The sequence below is a fragment of the Ovis canadensis genome, chromosome 2 (assembly GCF_042477335.2).
Source record: "Ovis canadensis isolate MfBH-ARS-UI-01 breed Bighorn chromosome 2, ARS-UI_OviCan_v2, whole genome shotgun sequence".
Taxonomy (NCBI): domain Eukaryota; kingdom Metazoa; phylum Chordata; class Mammalia; order Artiodactyla; family Bovidae; genus Ovis; species Ovis canadensis.
Window position 1 is genome coordinate 36,515,949 of NC_091246.1, and position 16,027 is coordinate 36,531,975.

The 16,027-nt window shown below is 43.2% G+C and overlaps 1 protein-coding gene across 8 annotated transcripts in view; it reads left to right on the forward strand.

The window, feature by feature from the left end:
• Positions 1 to 16,027, forward strand: part of FRMD3 (FERM domain containing 3) — a 352,790-nt gene that overhangs the window by 252,177 nt on the left and 84,586 nt on the right. For all 8 annotated transcript variants that reach the window (XM_069575856.1, XM_069575860.1, XM_069575862.1 and 5 more), the window contains 4 exons: positions 3,239 to 3,326; positions 5,651 to 5,739; positions 8,826 to 8,889; positions 10,262 to 10,350. In XM_069575856.1, coding sequence (XP_069431957.1) covers positions 3,239 to 3,326; positions 5,651 to 5,739; positions 8,826 to 8,889; positions 10,262 to 10,350 — 330 coding nt within the window. The remainder of the gene's footprint in view (positions 1 to 3,238; positions 3,327 to 5,650; positions 5,740 to 8,825; positions 8,890 to 10,261; positions 10,351 to 16,027) is intronic.

The window sequence follows — 16,027 nt, forward strand, 5'->3', positions numbered from 1 at the left end:
TGGCCTGCGGCTGTGGGAGGCATTGAGCCGCTTTAGCTCTAGTCCTGGTTCTCTTTGGCCTCCATCTGGGTCATTGGGCTAAAGTTTTGCTTTGAGGGTACACCAGAGTGGGGTGCTGCCTGGGAACATGCAGGTCAGCTCAGCTTTGTGCTTTGTTCCCTGCCAAGGGTAGAGTGAGTGTATGAAAGAATGAGAGAGAGAGAATAGAGACAGTGTGTATGTGAGGGTGGGGTGGGCATGGTAAGGAGGCAGGAAGCCCCCAATATCTGGATTCAATAATTTATTTTCTGGTGAAACATAGGCTATTACTTCAGGAATTTATGAGAGAGCTATGAAGAGAGAAATACCTGTATGTTTTGGAAAAAACTTTCAGAAACTCCCTTTCCCCTTCTCCAACAAAACACTTGATGATTTTCTTGAATCTTTTGTTATGTTGTCAAGGAGAGAAATAATTATGACTATGACTTGGAAAAAAAAGAATCAAAGAAATGGTCCTGATGGATTTGATGGACTGAAAGGGTCATATATTGCCTAGTGGGGTCAATAAATAAAGAGGCGCATTGTATATATATCCCAGTGAAATTTCAGAACACCAAAACTAAAGAGAAAATCAGGAAAGGCTTTAGACAGACTTAACTCTCCTAAAGCAGGTGTTTGAGTTAATCCCTCAGGAATATATTCTGTAAAGGATGGATTTAAAGATTATCCCCTCTAAAAGAAAAAGGTAGCATATGTGGCTCCCTTCCCTTCCTTCTCCAAGTCCCTGTGGATAATAGAAAATGTATTAGAAAGCAGATGCAAGAAAGACTACCATCTTTGCGTCAGCAGTCCTGTGGTATCTCTGGAAGATAGGAAACAAATGGAAGAAATCCAGGTCAAACACATATAGAGAATAAGAGTGGTTCTGTGTACTTCTGGCAGCAGATAACAGGGCAGCCATCATGGTGGGTGCATTTGGAACATTGGTTCCCTTGTGCTAAGTCATGGGCAATAGCAGGCTTGAGCTGGAGGTACCTTGTATGGATAATACCCTGAAGGAACTATAGTCTTCAGCCTGAAATCAAGTTACTAACTCATACTCTTCTCATATGGCACGTTCTTCCCTTCCCTTCACCCTCTGGAGGCCATTGTACTAAACAAATAACATAAAATACAACAATGAACATCAAACCAAGAATCACCAAACACGAAGGAAACATCAGTTCATTGAATAAGACACTCTGATGCAGCAAACCAAAGGGCGGTCACCAAGAAAGTAGTATTAGTGAAATCAAAGGGATTGGACTTTGAAAGAAAACAAGTAGAATCCTCAGAGGAGAAAGAAGAATTTATTTCATAAAACAAGAACAGGTATCTATTTCAAGGGCCAAATAAATATTACATTGGAAGTGAAACATTTAACTGATATTTTAAAAATCAATTTTAAATGGGATGAAAAATAGGAAATATACAGCTGAAGAAGAAATTAAACTGGAGGCTTGAATAAATAAATAATTTGCAATGTAATATAAAAAGCAGATTTAAAGAATGAAACAAAGCTTAAAAAGACATGGAGGATAATACTAGGAGTTTCAAGATCCATTTACTAGGGTCTCTCAAAAGAGAGAAGCGAGAGAGAGTGGTTGAGGTGAGGAAGGAGAGTGGGAAGAGAAGAAAAAAATCAAATGGCCAAAGATGAGTTGTCTGGGGGCCTCCCTGGTAGCTCACTGGTAAAGAATCTTCCTGCCAGTGCAGGAGACACTGGTTCAGTCCCTGATCTGGGAAAATCCCACATGCCTCAAAGCAGCTGAGCCCATGCTCTACAGTTATTGAGCCCATGGTGCTCTAGAGCTGAAGCTGCAACTACTGAAGCCTGTTGAGTTCTAAAGTCCGTGTTCCACAACAAGAGAAACCACTGCAATGAGAAGCCTGTACATTGCCACAAGAATGCAACCCCCCACTCGCCGCAACTAAAAAAAAAAAAAATCCCATGCAGCAACAAAGACCCAGCACAGCCAAAAATAAAGAAGGAAAATTATAAAAAGAGTTGTCTGATGACAAGTGTCCCTACAGTGCACGGGCTTCCCAGGTGACTCAGTGGTAAAAATTCTGCCTGCTAATGAAGGAGACATGGGTTCTATCCGTGGGTCAGGAAGGTCCTCTGGAGAAGGAAATGGCAACCCACTCCAGTATTCTTGCCTGGGAAATCCCAAGAACAGAGGCACCTGGTGGGCTATATAGTTCAAGGGGCTGCAAAAGGGTTGGACACGACTTGGCGACTAAACAACCACAGTGCTCATCTTGACAAATGAATAAAGATGTTCCTTAGACGTAGCAGGGTGAATATTCAGAGTAAAGAGATCTTGAAAAGCTTCACAGAGAAGAAAAATGGGATACTGTTTTGATTAGAAGCATAATGACTGTTAGCTGTCTTGAGGGAGTGGGAAGGGAATCCATCTTTGGGGAGAGGCATGCATGGAAATAGAGTTAATGCAGTATAGTTTTACACTGTGAATATAAAAGTGAATTCCTGTTGTTAGCAAACTCTTCTTGGTTGCTCAGGTTACTTATTACCCTTGGACAATGGTTTGGATTCTCTATGATACATGTGAGATTAATGTTAGTCAAAAGCAGAGTCTTTGAAATGCTGCACAATCCTGGTTTGGAAGCTAGCCCTGAAAGGACTTCACAGCCATCTATATTTGCAGCCCTCTTTCTCTTCCTGGGGCCAAGACCTTGTTTACCACCCTGGAGGACACAGCTCAGACTAGAAGTGGCCGAGATTTCCTTTCAAAATCCAGGGCTTTCTGATAGAATGGTTGACAGCTCTTCTTTCCCAGAAAGCTCTGTTTAGGCTGCTGATGGTGTAACAATTTCTACTCCAAATAAGAAAAAAATGCCCTATATCCTGGAGAATCTTTTGAAATAAGTAGGAAAGAACAGATGCTGAGTTTTAGTTCATATTAAGATTGGATTTGCAAAGGCCTACTTATTGGTAACTTGATAACCTTGATTTAACTGTCCAGGTCGCTGGAGTCTTTACAGTACATGTGTGTTATGGAACAATTAACCAAGGAACACGGGCTCAGATTTCTTAGCAAAAGCTCCTTGTGGGAGGAATAATGACCAGTTTATTGATCACTATTTCTATAGGGATTTCTCTCTTGATTTAGCTAAGAATATCATATTTTATTGATTGAAGGGACTCCGTGGTTCTGTTATTTTTCATGTTAACTCCCTGAATCTTGTGTGATTTCAGAGGGCAGAGCCCACCGGTTGCTGAATTTAACTTACTCCTGAAAGCTCACACTTTGGAAACCTATGGGGTGGATCCTCACCCATGCAAGGTAACTACCTCTCTCTGCAGGTTGACAGATAGATTGTTTCACCCAAAAAACAATTAATTGGTATGTAGGCCTAAAGAAGCCCTTCTAGGATATTCCCACAGCCTGATCCATCACCCCTAATGGGAAGGGACAACAGTGTACTGCAGTCACATGTTTGGGTAGTTGATTTTCTCCATTAGAGTCTTCTAATTGCTTGCTCATTCACTCATCCATCAATTGGATGGTTTTACCCCCTGAGAAGTTGTGGGATCCTAACAGGTTTGTTTGCAAAGGCCATTGCCAGCAAGAATGCAGTCTTTACACCCCACTCCAGCACTCTTGCCTGGAAAATCCCATGGATGGAGGAGCCTGGTGGGCCGCAGTCCATGGGGTCGCTAAGAGTCGGACAGGACTGAGAGACTTCACTTTCACTTTTCACTTTCATGCATTGGAGAAGGAAATGGCAACCCACTCCAGTGTGCTTGCCTGGAGAATCCCAGGGATGAGGGAGCATCATGGGCTGCCATCTCTGGAGTTGCACAGAGTTGGACACGGCTGAAGCGACTTAGCAGCAGCAGCAGCAAGCAGAATACAGGGCTTCCCAGGTGGCGCTAGTGGCAAAGAACCCACCTGCCAGCGCAGGGAGATGTAACAGACGTGTGTTTGATCCCTGGGTTGGGAAGATCCTCTGGAGGAGGACATAGCAACACACCCCAGTATTCTTGCCTAGAGAATCTCATTGACAGAGAAGCCTGCCAGGCTATAGTCCATGGGGTTGCAAAGCACTGGACACTGCTGAAGCAACATAGCACACACACAAGTGGAAAGAAAAATCTTTTAATTGATTTTTAGAGTATATATTTTTCTTTCTTCCTTTACTTGAATTACTTGACAGTTTTTCTCTCAAGTGGGAGATCAAGACCATGTGTATCAGAAACACTCAGGTCCCATCCCAGAGCCACCGAACAGCATCTCTGGGGAACCTGGAACCTGCCTTTTAAACAAGCTCCCAACATGGTACTCAAGCACATGTGTTTCAGAAGCGTTTTATGAAAATAGTGTTCTTTTCATATCCTAAACCCACTGCACATCAACCAGGCACTAATCTGAATCCTAAACTAAGCATTTATATCAACAAGGCTCTTAAAGGTGTGTTTTTGAGTCTTACTAGAACATTTCTTTACCCAGGTGGGACCAGCTAATGGTATTCGGTGAAGTCCCTTGTTCTAGAGCTCATAGCTCAGACTGGACCTTAGAAGGGCCTGGGGAGCCCCATCACCCCCTGTTGTCCGGTCCCATAGGGATGTGAAGGTGCAGCCCAGGCAGAGAGCTGGCAGGCTGGTTGACAGTGGCATGTGCATCTTCTGCCTCTGCCCACATGATTATTTTAGAGTATTTGCCAGATGTCTCTTCCTGCTAATGGTATAAATTAGATTATTCCACTTCATGAATTAGATTTTATCCACAAATCTGAGCCTCTCTGTCTGTCTTATTTATTACCTGGAGACTGACTTGAGTTTTGTTGTTATCATTGTTGTTCCTTTGCCTTAATTTATCCATGCTTAGTTTTCCTGCTGGAGACTGGAATCAAAGTAGGCATTTCCAGGCATATCTTTATTTTTAAATTACCAGAAATCCCATTGACTAGTTAGTTTAGATGCTCAGGGCTTTGGTTTCAGGGCTGATGACAACCAAGAACAATTTTCCTACTGACATGGTGGATCTGACAGCTCAGGCAATCCCATAAGACACTTGGAAGTAGACTAGTGGTTTGGGACTAATCTGTATTTTCCCAGGAGGTTTCTAGGGAGGCAGAGGTCCACTCCTCAAATAGAAAAGCTACACATTCCTGGCCCCCGCCCACATTTTAGAGGTACTATCCTCGGAAGTCCCATCTTAGAAACTTAGTTTATGGCTATGATCTTTGTCGGAGAAGACAATGCCCCCCCCCCCACCCACCCCTCGCCCACTGCAGTACTCTTGCCTGTAAAATCCCATGGATGGAGGAGCCTGGAAGGCTGCAGTCTATGAGGTTGCTGAGAGTTGGACATGACTGAGCGACTTCACTTTCACTTTTCACTTTTCACTGGAGAAGGAAATGGCAACCTACTCCAGTGTTCTTGCCTGGAGAATCCCAGGGACGGGGGAGCCTGGTGGGCTGCCGTCTAAGGGGTCCCACAGAGTTGGACACGACTGAAGTGACTTAGCAGCAGCAGCAGCATGATCATTGTACTTAACCTAAAATTCACCCAGACTGAGGATGAATAAGCATATAATTTACCCTTTATTTGATATTCCTTAATTGAATATGTTATTTCTGTTTCCCGCCCCCCCCCCGCCCCCAGGATTCAACAGGCACAACAACATTTTTAGGATTCACTGCTGCAGGCTTTGTGGTATTCCAGGGAAATAAGAGAATCCATTTGTTAAAGTGGTGAGTACTTCTTTGGAAAACAATTCTTGTTTTTTCTTAATCTTGTTTTTCTTTCCCAGTCTTTGACTTTCTATTTGGAACTGCCAGGTAGAATGCCTAAGATCCATTTCCCTGCCTTGGAGCTTCTTACAAAGAGATTATTCATCTATAAATGAAGTTCAATCTTGGTTTCTCTAGACCTCAGGAGACCTGGAGTGTGTCCCAGGCTCAGAGGCTCTGCCTCCAAAGGGAAGGTGTCCAGGATTCCTGGTGAAGAAATACCAGGGGTGACCACAGGGTGCCTCAGGGCAGGGTTAGGGTGCAAGTTCCCTCAGACAACAAGAACCCTCTCTATTTCTGTCACTTCTTTTCATTCGCTTCTGTTGAATTCTTGCTGCAGACCCACCCCTCTGTAATCCAGTATATCCGTGAAGATGCTTTTGACTCAAAGGAACAGGAATGTCTGCTCACAGTGGCTTACAGATGAGAAGCCAGCAAAAGTTCCAGGGGTCTGGCAGCCCCATGGCCCTTTAACTTAACTACCTGGCAGCATCATGGAGGACTTGCGCCTTTGCATTTTCTTCTCTGCAGTCACAGGGTGGTAGCTTTTGTCCCCAGGTTCGTGCTTATAAAATGGCCATGCATGCAACTTCAGTTGTCAGATCTTCCCATGGCAACACCCTCAGGGAGAACAGCCCTTTGCATGTGTCTCCTGGGAAGACAAGGATAGCTTTTTCAGAAGCTCTGTAAGAGACTGCCTGTGTATGTAATTGGGCAAGGTGGGTCATATGTGCCTCCTTAAACCAACCCTTCCAAGAAGTAGAATTCTGTGATGAGATTGGTCAAATCAAGATTCATCCTCTTGGGGAGAACATCATCTATATGAACACTTGATCTAGAGGAAGAATAAAGAATGGAGTCTGTCAGTAAGGACGTGGGAGAATGGACCAGCAGTGCCCGCTGTGTCCAATCAGGGAACAAAATAGTTTTAGTAAAGAGTGAAGAAGTCTGCATTTAACACAGCATTGTTAAACAACTATACTCCAATAAAAAATTTAAAAAATTTTTTAAAAGACAAATCAAAAAAAATTGGACTTATCTTGACTGTACTTTAAAACACAAAAAGTGAAGAAGGCTGAACATTTTGTGTGTGTTGGAATATTGTAAGGGCTTAGTCTTACTCATAGCTTCAGCTTGATTTGGTTGCCTCTCTGATGGTCCTTGACAGATTAGTCACCTGGTCTCTCTGGATGGTGGACTCACTCTCTTGGCTTGAGCCCTAGGGGTCGGAAGTTTTTGATGGGCCTCTGGGCATCCACCCTCAGTCCTGGATTGAAAATGCTCTCTCATGTTTATCTGAACCTCCATTTCATGGTTCTTTTAGCATCAGGATTTCTTCCAGCACCTTTTTATCAAGTCTCCATCCACCCCCATCGCTTCTTGCACTCTCCTCTGAGCCCCTGCCTTCCCTTCAAACCTTCTCTACAAGAATAGAATCGATTGGCTCATGTCCACTTTGCTTCCTACACCTTCTGCTCTGTTTTTATGATCAGCCTTCTCTTCCTAAGAACCCTAATTTGCCTAAATATCTTCCCTACCTACTCTGTCATTGCCTTTATTCATGTCATACTGTCAGTTCGCATCTGCGCCCACATACTCTCTTCCTCCATAATGAGCATTCTCAAACTTTTGTGTGTCTCTAATAAATCACTTAACTCTCTGAGTCTCAATGTACTCATTCATAAAATGGGCATTCATTATATCCAACTACTTTTCAGGAAAGAAAGGAGATGGGGGAGAAGGAAATGAAATAGTGTGTGTGAAAGTGACTTGATTTGTGAACTAGGATGTTTTATAAATACATAGCATGGTGGGTTACCTACTTTCTTCTCTGTGTTTTCAGTATTTATAAAGAAGCTCTGATGTTAACCACCCTTCACTCCATTCCAGAATAAGTTCCCTAGGGATTTTCTGACTTTGGGGAGCATAGGCAGGGCTTCCCCCATTCTCTCCTACAATTACAAAAGGCTTGAGGGTCCTGCAGGGTGTTTGATCCTTAGGTACTACTCAACTCTGGAGTCCTTGGGTTAGACACATGCATATTGATTGCAAGTCTCTCCCCTTGGAGCTTTAGTTTCTTCCTGGGTCCATTGAAGAGTTGAGATGGACAGTTCCCAGATCTTTTGTTTCTAGGTTCTAAATCTCGGTATTTCTGGTGGGATGTTGTCATCCCCATCTCTTCCAGCTGTGGCTTAGGAACACATTTGTAACAGCCATGTACATGTTACTGAAATAAATTTTCTTCCCACGTTAAACCTAGTGTTGTTTTGTTTTGAACATTCACTGAACTTTATCCCTCTTGCAAATCCTCACCACAGCTTAATATGACCTCACTGTTCTTTTTCCCCAGGAAAAGCACAGGGGTACATATCACTGTCCTAGGAATTAGATCAAAGGAATAAAAATAGAATTCCCTCCTCTCTTTACACTTATCTTCTTACCAAGGAGGTGACCTTAGGTCTACATTTCAGGTAGATTTTAACTGAGCATCTCCTTTAAATGAAGCCTCAAGTCTTTTGACTATAGTTCCTCCAGGTATCCTTATAGTTTTGAATATTTCATTATCTAACAAAATAGTTCATTTATAAACAGGGAGGGCAGAAATGAGAATTTTGCAATGTGGTGCAGGTCTTGGAGATGGATATGAAAGGATACGAATATTGTGAATCCATATGGTTTCATTAACCAAATCTGAAATAACTATTACATACTTCCTACCTCACAAAGTGAGTTGGCCAATTAATATTGTTTTGGTCATTAATATTCGTGAAACCTCTAGAGCTCCTTGGAAGAAAGATGCAGCTTAACTGTAAAAAATAAAATAAACAATTCTGAGCTGGATCCTCTCTTGGGAAGAAAATTGCTGTAGAATTCACTTGGGGGCTCTTCCCTGCTCATTTGGCCTCCAGCAATGATAAGATAATATCTTGTTTCATTGCTGTGTGCTTGGCATTTGTGAGTCAGATGGATTCCTATGGGAAAGCGGGTACCTTAATTAGCTGCCACTTTTTTTTTTCTTCTCACCCAAAGAGATTTTCTTTTCTTAGGCCAGATGTCTGCAAATTGAAGTTTGAAGGGAAGACATTTTATGTGATTGGCACCCAGAAGGAGGTCAGAAACTGCTTTTCTACCTGTCTGTTGTTGGGTGTGCATGCGTGTGTTTGTACATGCGTGTGTGCAGGTGTGCCTGTGCATGAGAAAGTTTCAGGTATGACATGTACCTGTAGTAATGTAGCCCCCAAAGACCATGATGTTAAAGTTTGTGGTGATACCGGAAATTTAGAGGTAAATAACACCAGGTTTACACATTTAAGAAGGCAATGGCAACCCACTCCATTACTCTTGCCTGGAAAATCCCATGGATGGAGGAGCCTGGTAGGCTGCAGTCCATGGGGCCGCTAAGAATCGGGCATGACTGAGTGACTTCCCTTTCACTTTTCACTTTCATGCATTGGAGAAGGAAATGGCAGCCCACTCCAGTATTCTTGCCTGGAGAATCCCAGGGACAGAGGAGCCTGGTGGGCTGCCGTCTATTGGGTCCCACAGAGTCGAACACGACTGAAGCGACTTAGCAGCAGCAGCACACATTTAAGAATTAATCCAGTGAACAATGCTGACCATATACCCCTGTGTAAGAACTAGGTTGTGATAGACTTGGGCTTTCCAGTGCCTCAGATGGTAAAGAATACACCTGCAATGCAGGAGACCCAGGGTTTGATCCCTGAGTCAGAAAGATCCCCTGGAGAAGGGAATTACAACCCAGTTCAGTATTCTTGCCTGGAGAATTCCATGGACAGAGGAGCCTGGTGGGCTACAGTCGATGGGGACACACAGAGTCAGACATGACTGAGATACTAACACTTTAACTTTCACTGACTGGAGAAATAGCTCATGGCTCTACTGACTGGAGAAATAGCTCATGGCTCTTCTCCCTACCTCTATCAATTGCTAGAATACAAAATTAGGAAATGAATTAACAATATTTAAAGATAGATATCAACCAGTGTTGATTAGAGTTTTATAAAAAGTATAAGTTTTGGGAATCTTAAAATCAAGGAGTTACCACATGTAGGTTGGGTTTATCACTTGGGAGGAGGCCATTACTGAAGAGCCTCAGAGCTCAGTCTGAAAGTTTCTTGATTTTCTTGAGCCTAGTGTTTAAGCACTAGATATTCAAGAATGGTGAGTAAATTTTTAAATTCATCCAAGTCTGATTGAGAGGTAGGTGATGCCTGGAGTGTTGAGAAAGATTATGAAGCTGTTCTTTATCCAGAACAGGACCTGGAAAGGTTAGTAATATCTGCAAAGGGTGAGGGAAGGAGGAATATGCCTTTAGCATCTTCTAAGTACATGGCAATGCATAAATTACTTCAGTTCTGTTTGGTAGGTGGTGGGAAACAAATAGGTAAATTCTTAAAAGAAAAATATGAAAAACTTACACTGTGTTTAACGTGCCCTTAATTGTTTTGTTATATTTTATCAGAAAAAAGCCGTGTTGGCATTTCATACTTCAACACCAGCTGCCTGCAAGCATCTTTGGAAGTGTGGGGTGGAGAACCAGGCCTTTTATAAGTAAGTCACTTTTATTCATTTAATCATAGGTTTGAAAAGCGCTTCTGGAGTCCTTTATGTTTTGTAAACAGCTACATATTCATTTCTTTTAATATAGTCATTTTTTATTATATTTAAGTGAGTTATAATTTTGCTGCATTGTTCAGAGTGACTCCCAACCACTGTTGGCCTGACCATGTCTTGAACTTTATACTGGGTGTTTCCTAATTGCTTTGGGCTTTTTGGGGGGAGGGGCACTGTTGTTTCCATTCAACATGTCACAGGATCTGTTTTTGGTTGGTGCCCCCCTTAGAAGCAGACCTTGGGAAGAGCTTAGTGCAAATGGGGTGTGGTTACTGAATGTACCAATAGGGGAGTGGAGGAGGGAGAGGGGAAGCAAGAAACATAGGGCATGATATTGAGTAGTCACTACTGTGAGCTGCTGGACTCAGCTGTGTCTGCTGGGGAACCCTGGCAGACTGCAGAATATGCCTCAAAGTTCTCCCACTGACTGGCAAAGAGATTGGTCTGTTTATCTACCAATTCCCCATTCATTTTAGTTTAGAGACACTTAGAAGGGCAAAGTTAATACTCTCTAGCACTTCTGGCTTACTCTGAGCTTGGGTTGTATGTGCTCTCAACAACAGAAAAAGAAACCTTAGGCAGAGAGTCACACATATTCCTGGTAAGAAGGCTTCAGTGTTTAGAGATGAGGGCCAAAGGTTTGTAGGTAGAATGCCATCAGGGTCTTCTAGGATCATAGAAAGTCAGTGCTGCACAGAACTTCAGAAACCATCCATAAAACTCTCAGGTTTTAAAAAAGGTTCAAATTTAGGATTTTTCCATAAGTTCTAGTTTCTCCTCGTGATAAAACAATACATGTGCAAAAACCATTCAATGTCCTGAACCATTGAGATCATTACTGATTGGAAGAGCAGTGGTGATGGACACAGTCAGGAGCCTAGTGAGCCCTGCCTGAGGTATCAGCACCACTCACCCCTGGAGTTCATCCAGGTGGATTTTGTTCCACTCTGCTATCCTGCCCTGCTACACTGAAATAGTCTTACTTATTAGACTCACCTGAAACTACTGAATCTCTGATCATCCTGGGCTTTGGCTTACAAGGGCCTTCAGGAGAATGAAGGCTGAAACAGTGTTTTTCAACCTCTTTTAAGCCACAGAACTCTTTTCCTTACACAGAAAGTGTAGACAAAGCCTATGCAAAAAAAGATAAAAGTAGAGAAGCTGTGCTGTTGGTGGGGACCAAAGTTGGGACTGGGAACTAGAGACCCTTGACTCATTGCTCACTGCTCCGCAGGAGGTTGGGTGACCAGTTGTCTGAGTTTGCCCATGACTTTCCCAGATTTGGAATGAAAACTCCTAAGTCTTGGGCAGATGCTCTCAGGAGCATAATTTGAATACGCTTGGATGAGATGATTCACAAAATGCTGTGCTTCTAGGAATGATGATGCATATCAATAAGACATCAAGGCATCTGTGAGTCTCCTGCAGTGTTTGAAGACTGGTAAGCATAGAATAGCTGATGACCTCTGAAAACTCAGCATGTCTAGACCACTCCATTCACATGACAGCAGAGAGAAGGAAAGGCAGACAGTCTGATGTTCTTAGTCTTAGTTGGAGCCTACACATCTTTTTTTTTTGTTTTTAACCATTAAAAAAATTGAGATAATACTCACATACTATAAAATCAACTGTTTCAATGTGTGAGTTCAGGGGTTTTAGTATAATTCACCAATTTAGGCAACCATCACCACAATCCGATTATTCAGGACATTGAATAATTTTTGCACGTGTATTGTTTTATCATGAGTGAGAGAGTCAGTTGGCATACGGAGTAAAATAAATGTAAAAACACAATTGAAAAGAGAGGAGAGAAAGGGGGAAAACCCACAATCAAAGGAATCCATTTGAGGCATTTGGAGTATGCTTATTATCTGCCAGCTAACAAAGTAGTCTGACAATTCTATCATTGAATGGGCCAAGTAGGCATATCAAAGATATCACTCCCAGTCATCTGTAGAAGCTTCAGAACACCCAAGGAGTGTAACTGTGAGAACAGGTGGCACCATACAGAGTTGACTGGGTCCTTGCGTCAACACCTCTGCCAGGCTACCCCGTCTCTCCCATTAAGACTTCTAATCCCTAATATTTATCCTGACCTGAGATTTGTCCAAACATTGTTTCACCATTATCCCATAATTATCCCTGTTCCTTAAGAAAGAGGAAAGATAGAGCTTATCCTGACCCAGCAGTGTGACCTTGAACCAGTGGCTGACCACATCTGGCTCATCTGTTGAAGGGAGGAAGCTGGGACTCAGGTATGATTTGCTTGTATCACTGTGGCCTCGTGTTAAGAATAGTGGGCTTTGGAGGCCAACAGACTTGGATTTGAACCTTGATTCTGTTGCTTACTAGTCATGTGACCTGAAACAAAACAATGAACACTTTGAGCCTTATCTTTATTTTTCATCTATAAAATTCAATTGGTAATCCCTGCCCTGCAGTGTCTAGTCCTGCCAGGCACACTGACCATCAGTAAGTGGTAGCTGCTGCTATGACTATGACGACTCCCTGCTCCATGAATGGGAAATATTTTCTGAGTGCCAGTTGGTTGCAGAGCCCAGTCCCTTTGCTTCTGAAGGGCTCTGACTCTGTGAAGCTCAGAGCTTCCTCCACTGCCAGGAGCCAGTGTGAGGAATCCCGCCCATGACAAAGGTCATGAGGAAAGAAGCCCGACAAAATGCAAAGGCATGACCCGGCTTCAGGGGTTCCCCCTGGGTTTTCCTGAACATCTACCCACAAAAACCAGAGTTGGTCTGATTTTATCGTACTGTGCTTTCCACTCTTCTGACATTCTCTGGAAAAAAGTTAACTCAGGGCTTCAGTCTCCTGCATATGAAAGGAATGTTTCAGCTCAAACCCCTCTGATGGCTCTCTAACTTGCCTGATAGGTTCCCCCAGACTTTGTACAACTTGTGTATTGTTTACAGGCCCCCAACCGCGAGAGGCACAAAGCTTAAAGCATCTTAAAGATACAGAGCCTTTTCTAAAAAGCTAAAAATTATACTGGTAATGGGTTTCACTGTTGAGTCAATGACTGCTGCCAGGCCTCCATATTCTTTATCTTTTAGGCACCTGAAAGATATTAATCAATGTAATTGGGATATAGGAATAGGAATATAGTAGTTTTGATGTTAGCAACACTAGACTTTTGAGTTAATTACTTTTCTTTGTTATATATCACTGCACTCCTCTTGTGTCCTTGCTATGTAAGAATGTAACTTTATTTAGTGCTTTCTGAGAGTGGCACCAGACTTTGGGAAGAACAACACTTTTAAGACAAATAAGCCTTCTGGTTGACAAACCCTTATCAGAAAAGGACTGTAAAATGTTAATTGGCCTTCTGGCCAGAAGATGATGTAAATCACCTAAGACTTGTGTATACAACTAGGTATGCAGAGAGAAAGCCTAGTCTTGATAAGAGTCAGGGCTGCTGATGCTGCATAACTGTATTATCCATTGATCTCTATGTACAAAAAAAAGGTATAAAAGGCCTTTCTGGACAATAGAGGATGGGCAAGTCACTGGACTGGTTTCCCCTGTGTCTTCTTTACTCTGTTTTCTGGCTGAATTCCCATCTGGAGTGAGGAGGCTCACCACGTCTACTTACTTACCCTGGCTTTTAAGTCCCGTGAGAGAGGGAGCCCAAGGCGGGGCACCCTCCGCTATTCAAACAAGCGCTGGTGGCCTAATGTAGATGGTGCAAACTTCTTGTCCTGAAGTTTTATTGGCTTTCCCCATAAACCAAGTTATTCAGCCTCTTTTCTCCACTAAATTTTCCTACTACACTATTTCTTCCTAATCTCTCTTTATATTTCTAATTAAATAAATAAGTTTTCCTTGGACTCTTTGCAACCCCATGGACTGTAGCCTACCAGACTCTGAGGAGCCTCCTAGTCCATGGAATTTTCCAGGCAAGAGTACTGGAGTGGGTTGCCATTTCCTTCTCCAGGGGATCTTCCCAACCCAGGGATCAAACCCAGGTCTCCCACACTGCAGGCAGACTGTTTACCATCTGAGCCACCAGGGAAGCCATATTTCTAACTAAATAAGTAAGTTTTCCTCACCTAAGCTGTCTCCCATTTGAATTCCCTGGATCCACCGGGGCAGGACCCCGGCACTCCTCTGCCTGCTTCCTTTCCTGGCCCTGTTTCCAGCTGATCATGGTTTTGGCCTGCATGGTCTGGGCTGGCAGAGCAAGGCGCTGATCTTTTTTTTTCGTATAATTGGAGTATAATTTCTTTACAGTGTTGTTAGTTTCTGTTGCACAACATGAATCAGATATATACATATATATATACATATACACACACACACATATACACACCCCCACCTCTTGAGTCACCCCCGTCCCACCCCTCTAGATCATTACAGAGCACCAAGCTGAGCTTCCTTTGATATACTTCCAGCAGCTTCCCACTAGCTATCTAGTTGACACATGGTGGGGTATATACGTCAGTGCTATTCTCTCAGTTTGTCCCACCCTCTCCTTCCCCTGCTGTGGCCACAGGTCTGTTCTCTATGTCTGCATCTCTCTTCCTGCCCTGCAAATAGGTTCATCAGTTCTACTTTTCTAGATTTCATACATATGTGTTAATATGCGATGTTTGTTTTTCTCCTTCTGTCTTCACTCTGTATGGCAGACTCTGGATTTATCCATGTCACAAAGCCCTGATCTTGTTTCCTGGATTGGGAGTGGTTTGTCTCCTCCTTTGCACTTCACCTGTCATGAGAATAGGGAGGCCGCATGGCCAAGAATTCTCTAGTATGCTTTTAACACATGAATGTGGTGCTAGTTGTCAGCTGGCCCGGGGCCACCGATCAGGTTTGAGAGCCCTGGCTCTGAGATCTGCTGCCTGGGAACAGAGCCCAGAAACAGAAATTCTCCCTCCTGCTCCAACCCCCTGGGGGTCCCCAACACAGACTTAGACAGTCACCATCTGAGAGCTTCCTCCCTGCCATGTGTTTTGGGTGCTGCCATCCCCAGAGCCCTGGGATATGCCATTTCTGGACACTGATTCCCTGAAAGTGCATTAGATTCCCTGAAGAGTTCAGTGGCTCCCTGGTGGTTCTTCTGATGAATCTATCTCACACCTGCTTTAGGCTGAGACTGTGCTAGGCACTGGGGACACAGTGGAAGCTCAAATGACACTCTCTGTCCCCAGCTTTCTATGGAATTTTGTGCAGGACATAAAGGTAGTCCCTAATAAATTTCCTGTCTGGGTTAGTGTGCATTTTGTCAAAGAAACAGTATCACACTTGGTCATCAAGATTACACTTGGTCGTCAAAGACCCAGAGTATCTCCATAAACTGAACTTTCACACTTCAGTGAGCATGAGAGTTACCCAGAAATCCTGTTAGAATGTGGATTCTGGTTCAGTAGGTCTGGGTGGGGCCCAGGAGTCCAGATTTCTAATAAGATCCCTGGTGATGCTGAGCTGCAGGTGTATGGCCCACACTTGAGTAATGAGGTTCTAAACCAGAGATCCTCAGCCTGATTGCACATTAGAATCACCTGGGGGAACTTTTAAACAATAACAACATTGACCCTACCTGAGACCCAATTAATCTGAAATCTGAGTCCTCACCAAAATGTGTACACGAGTGTTCATAGTA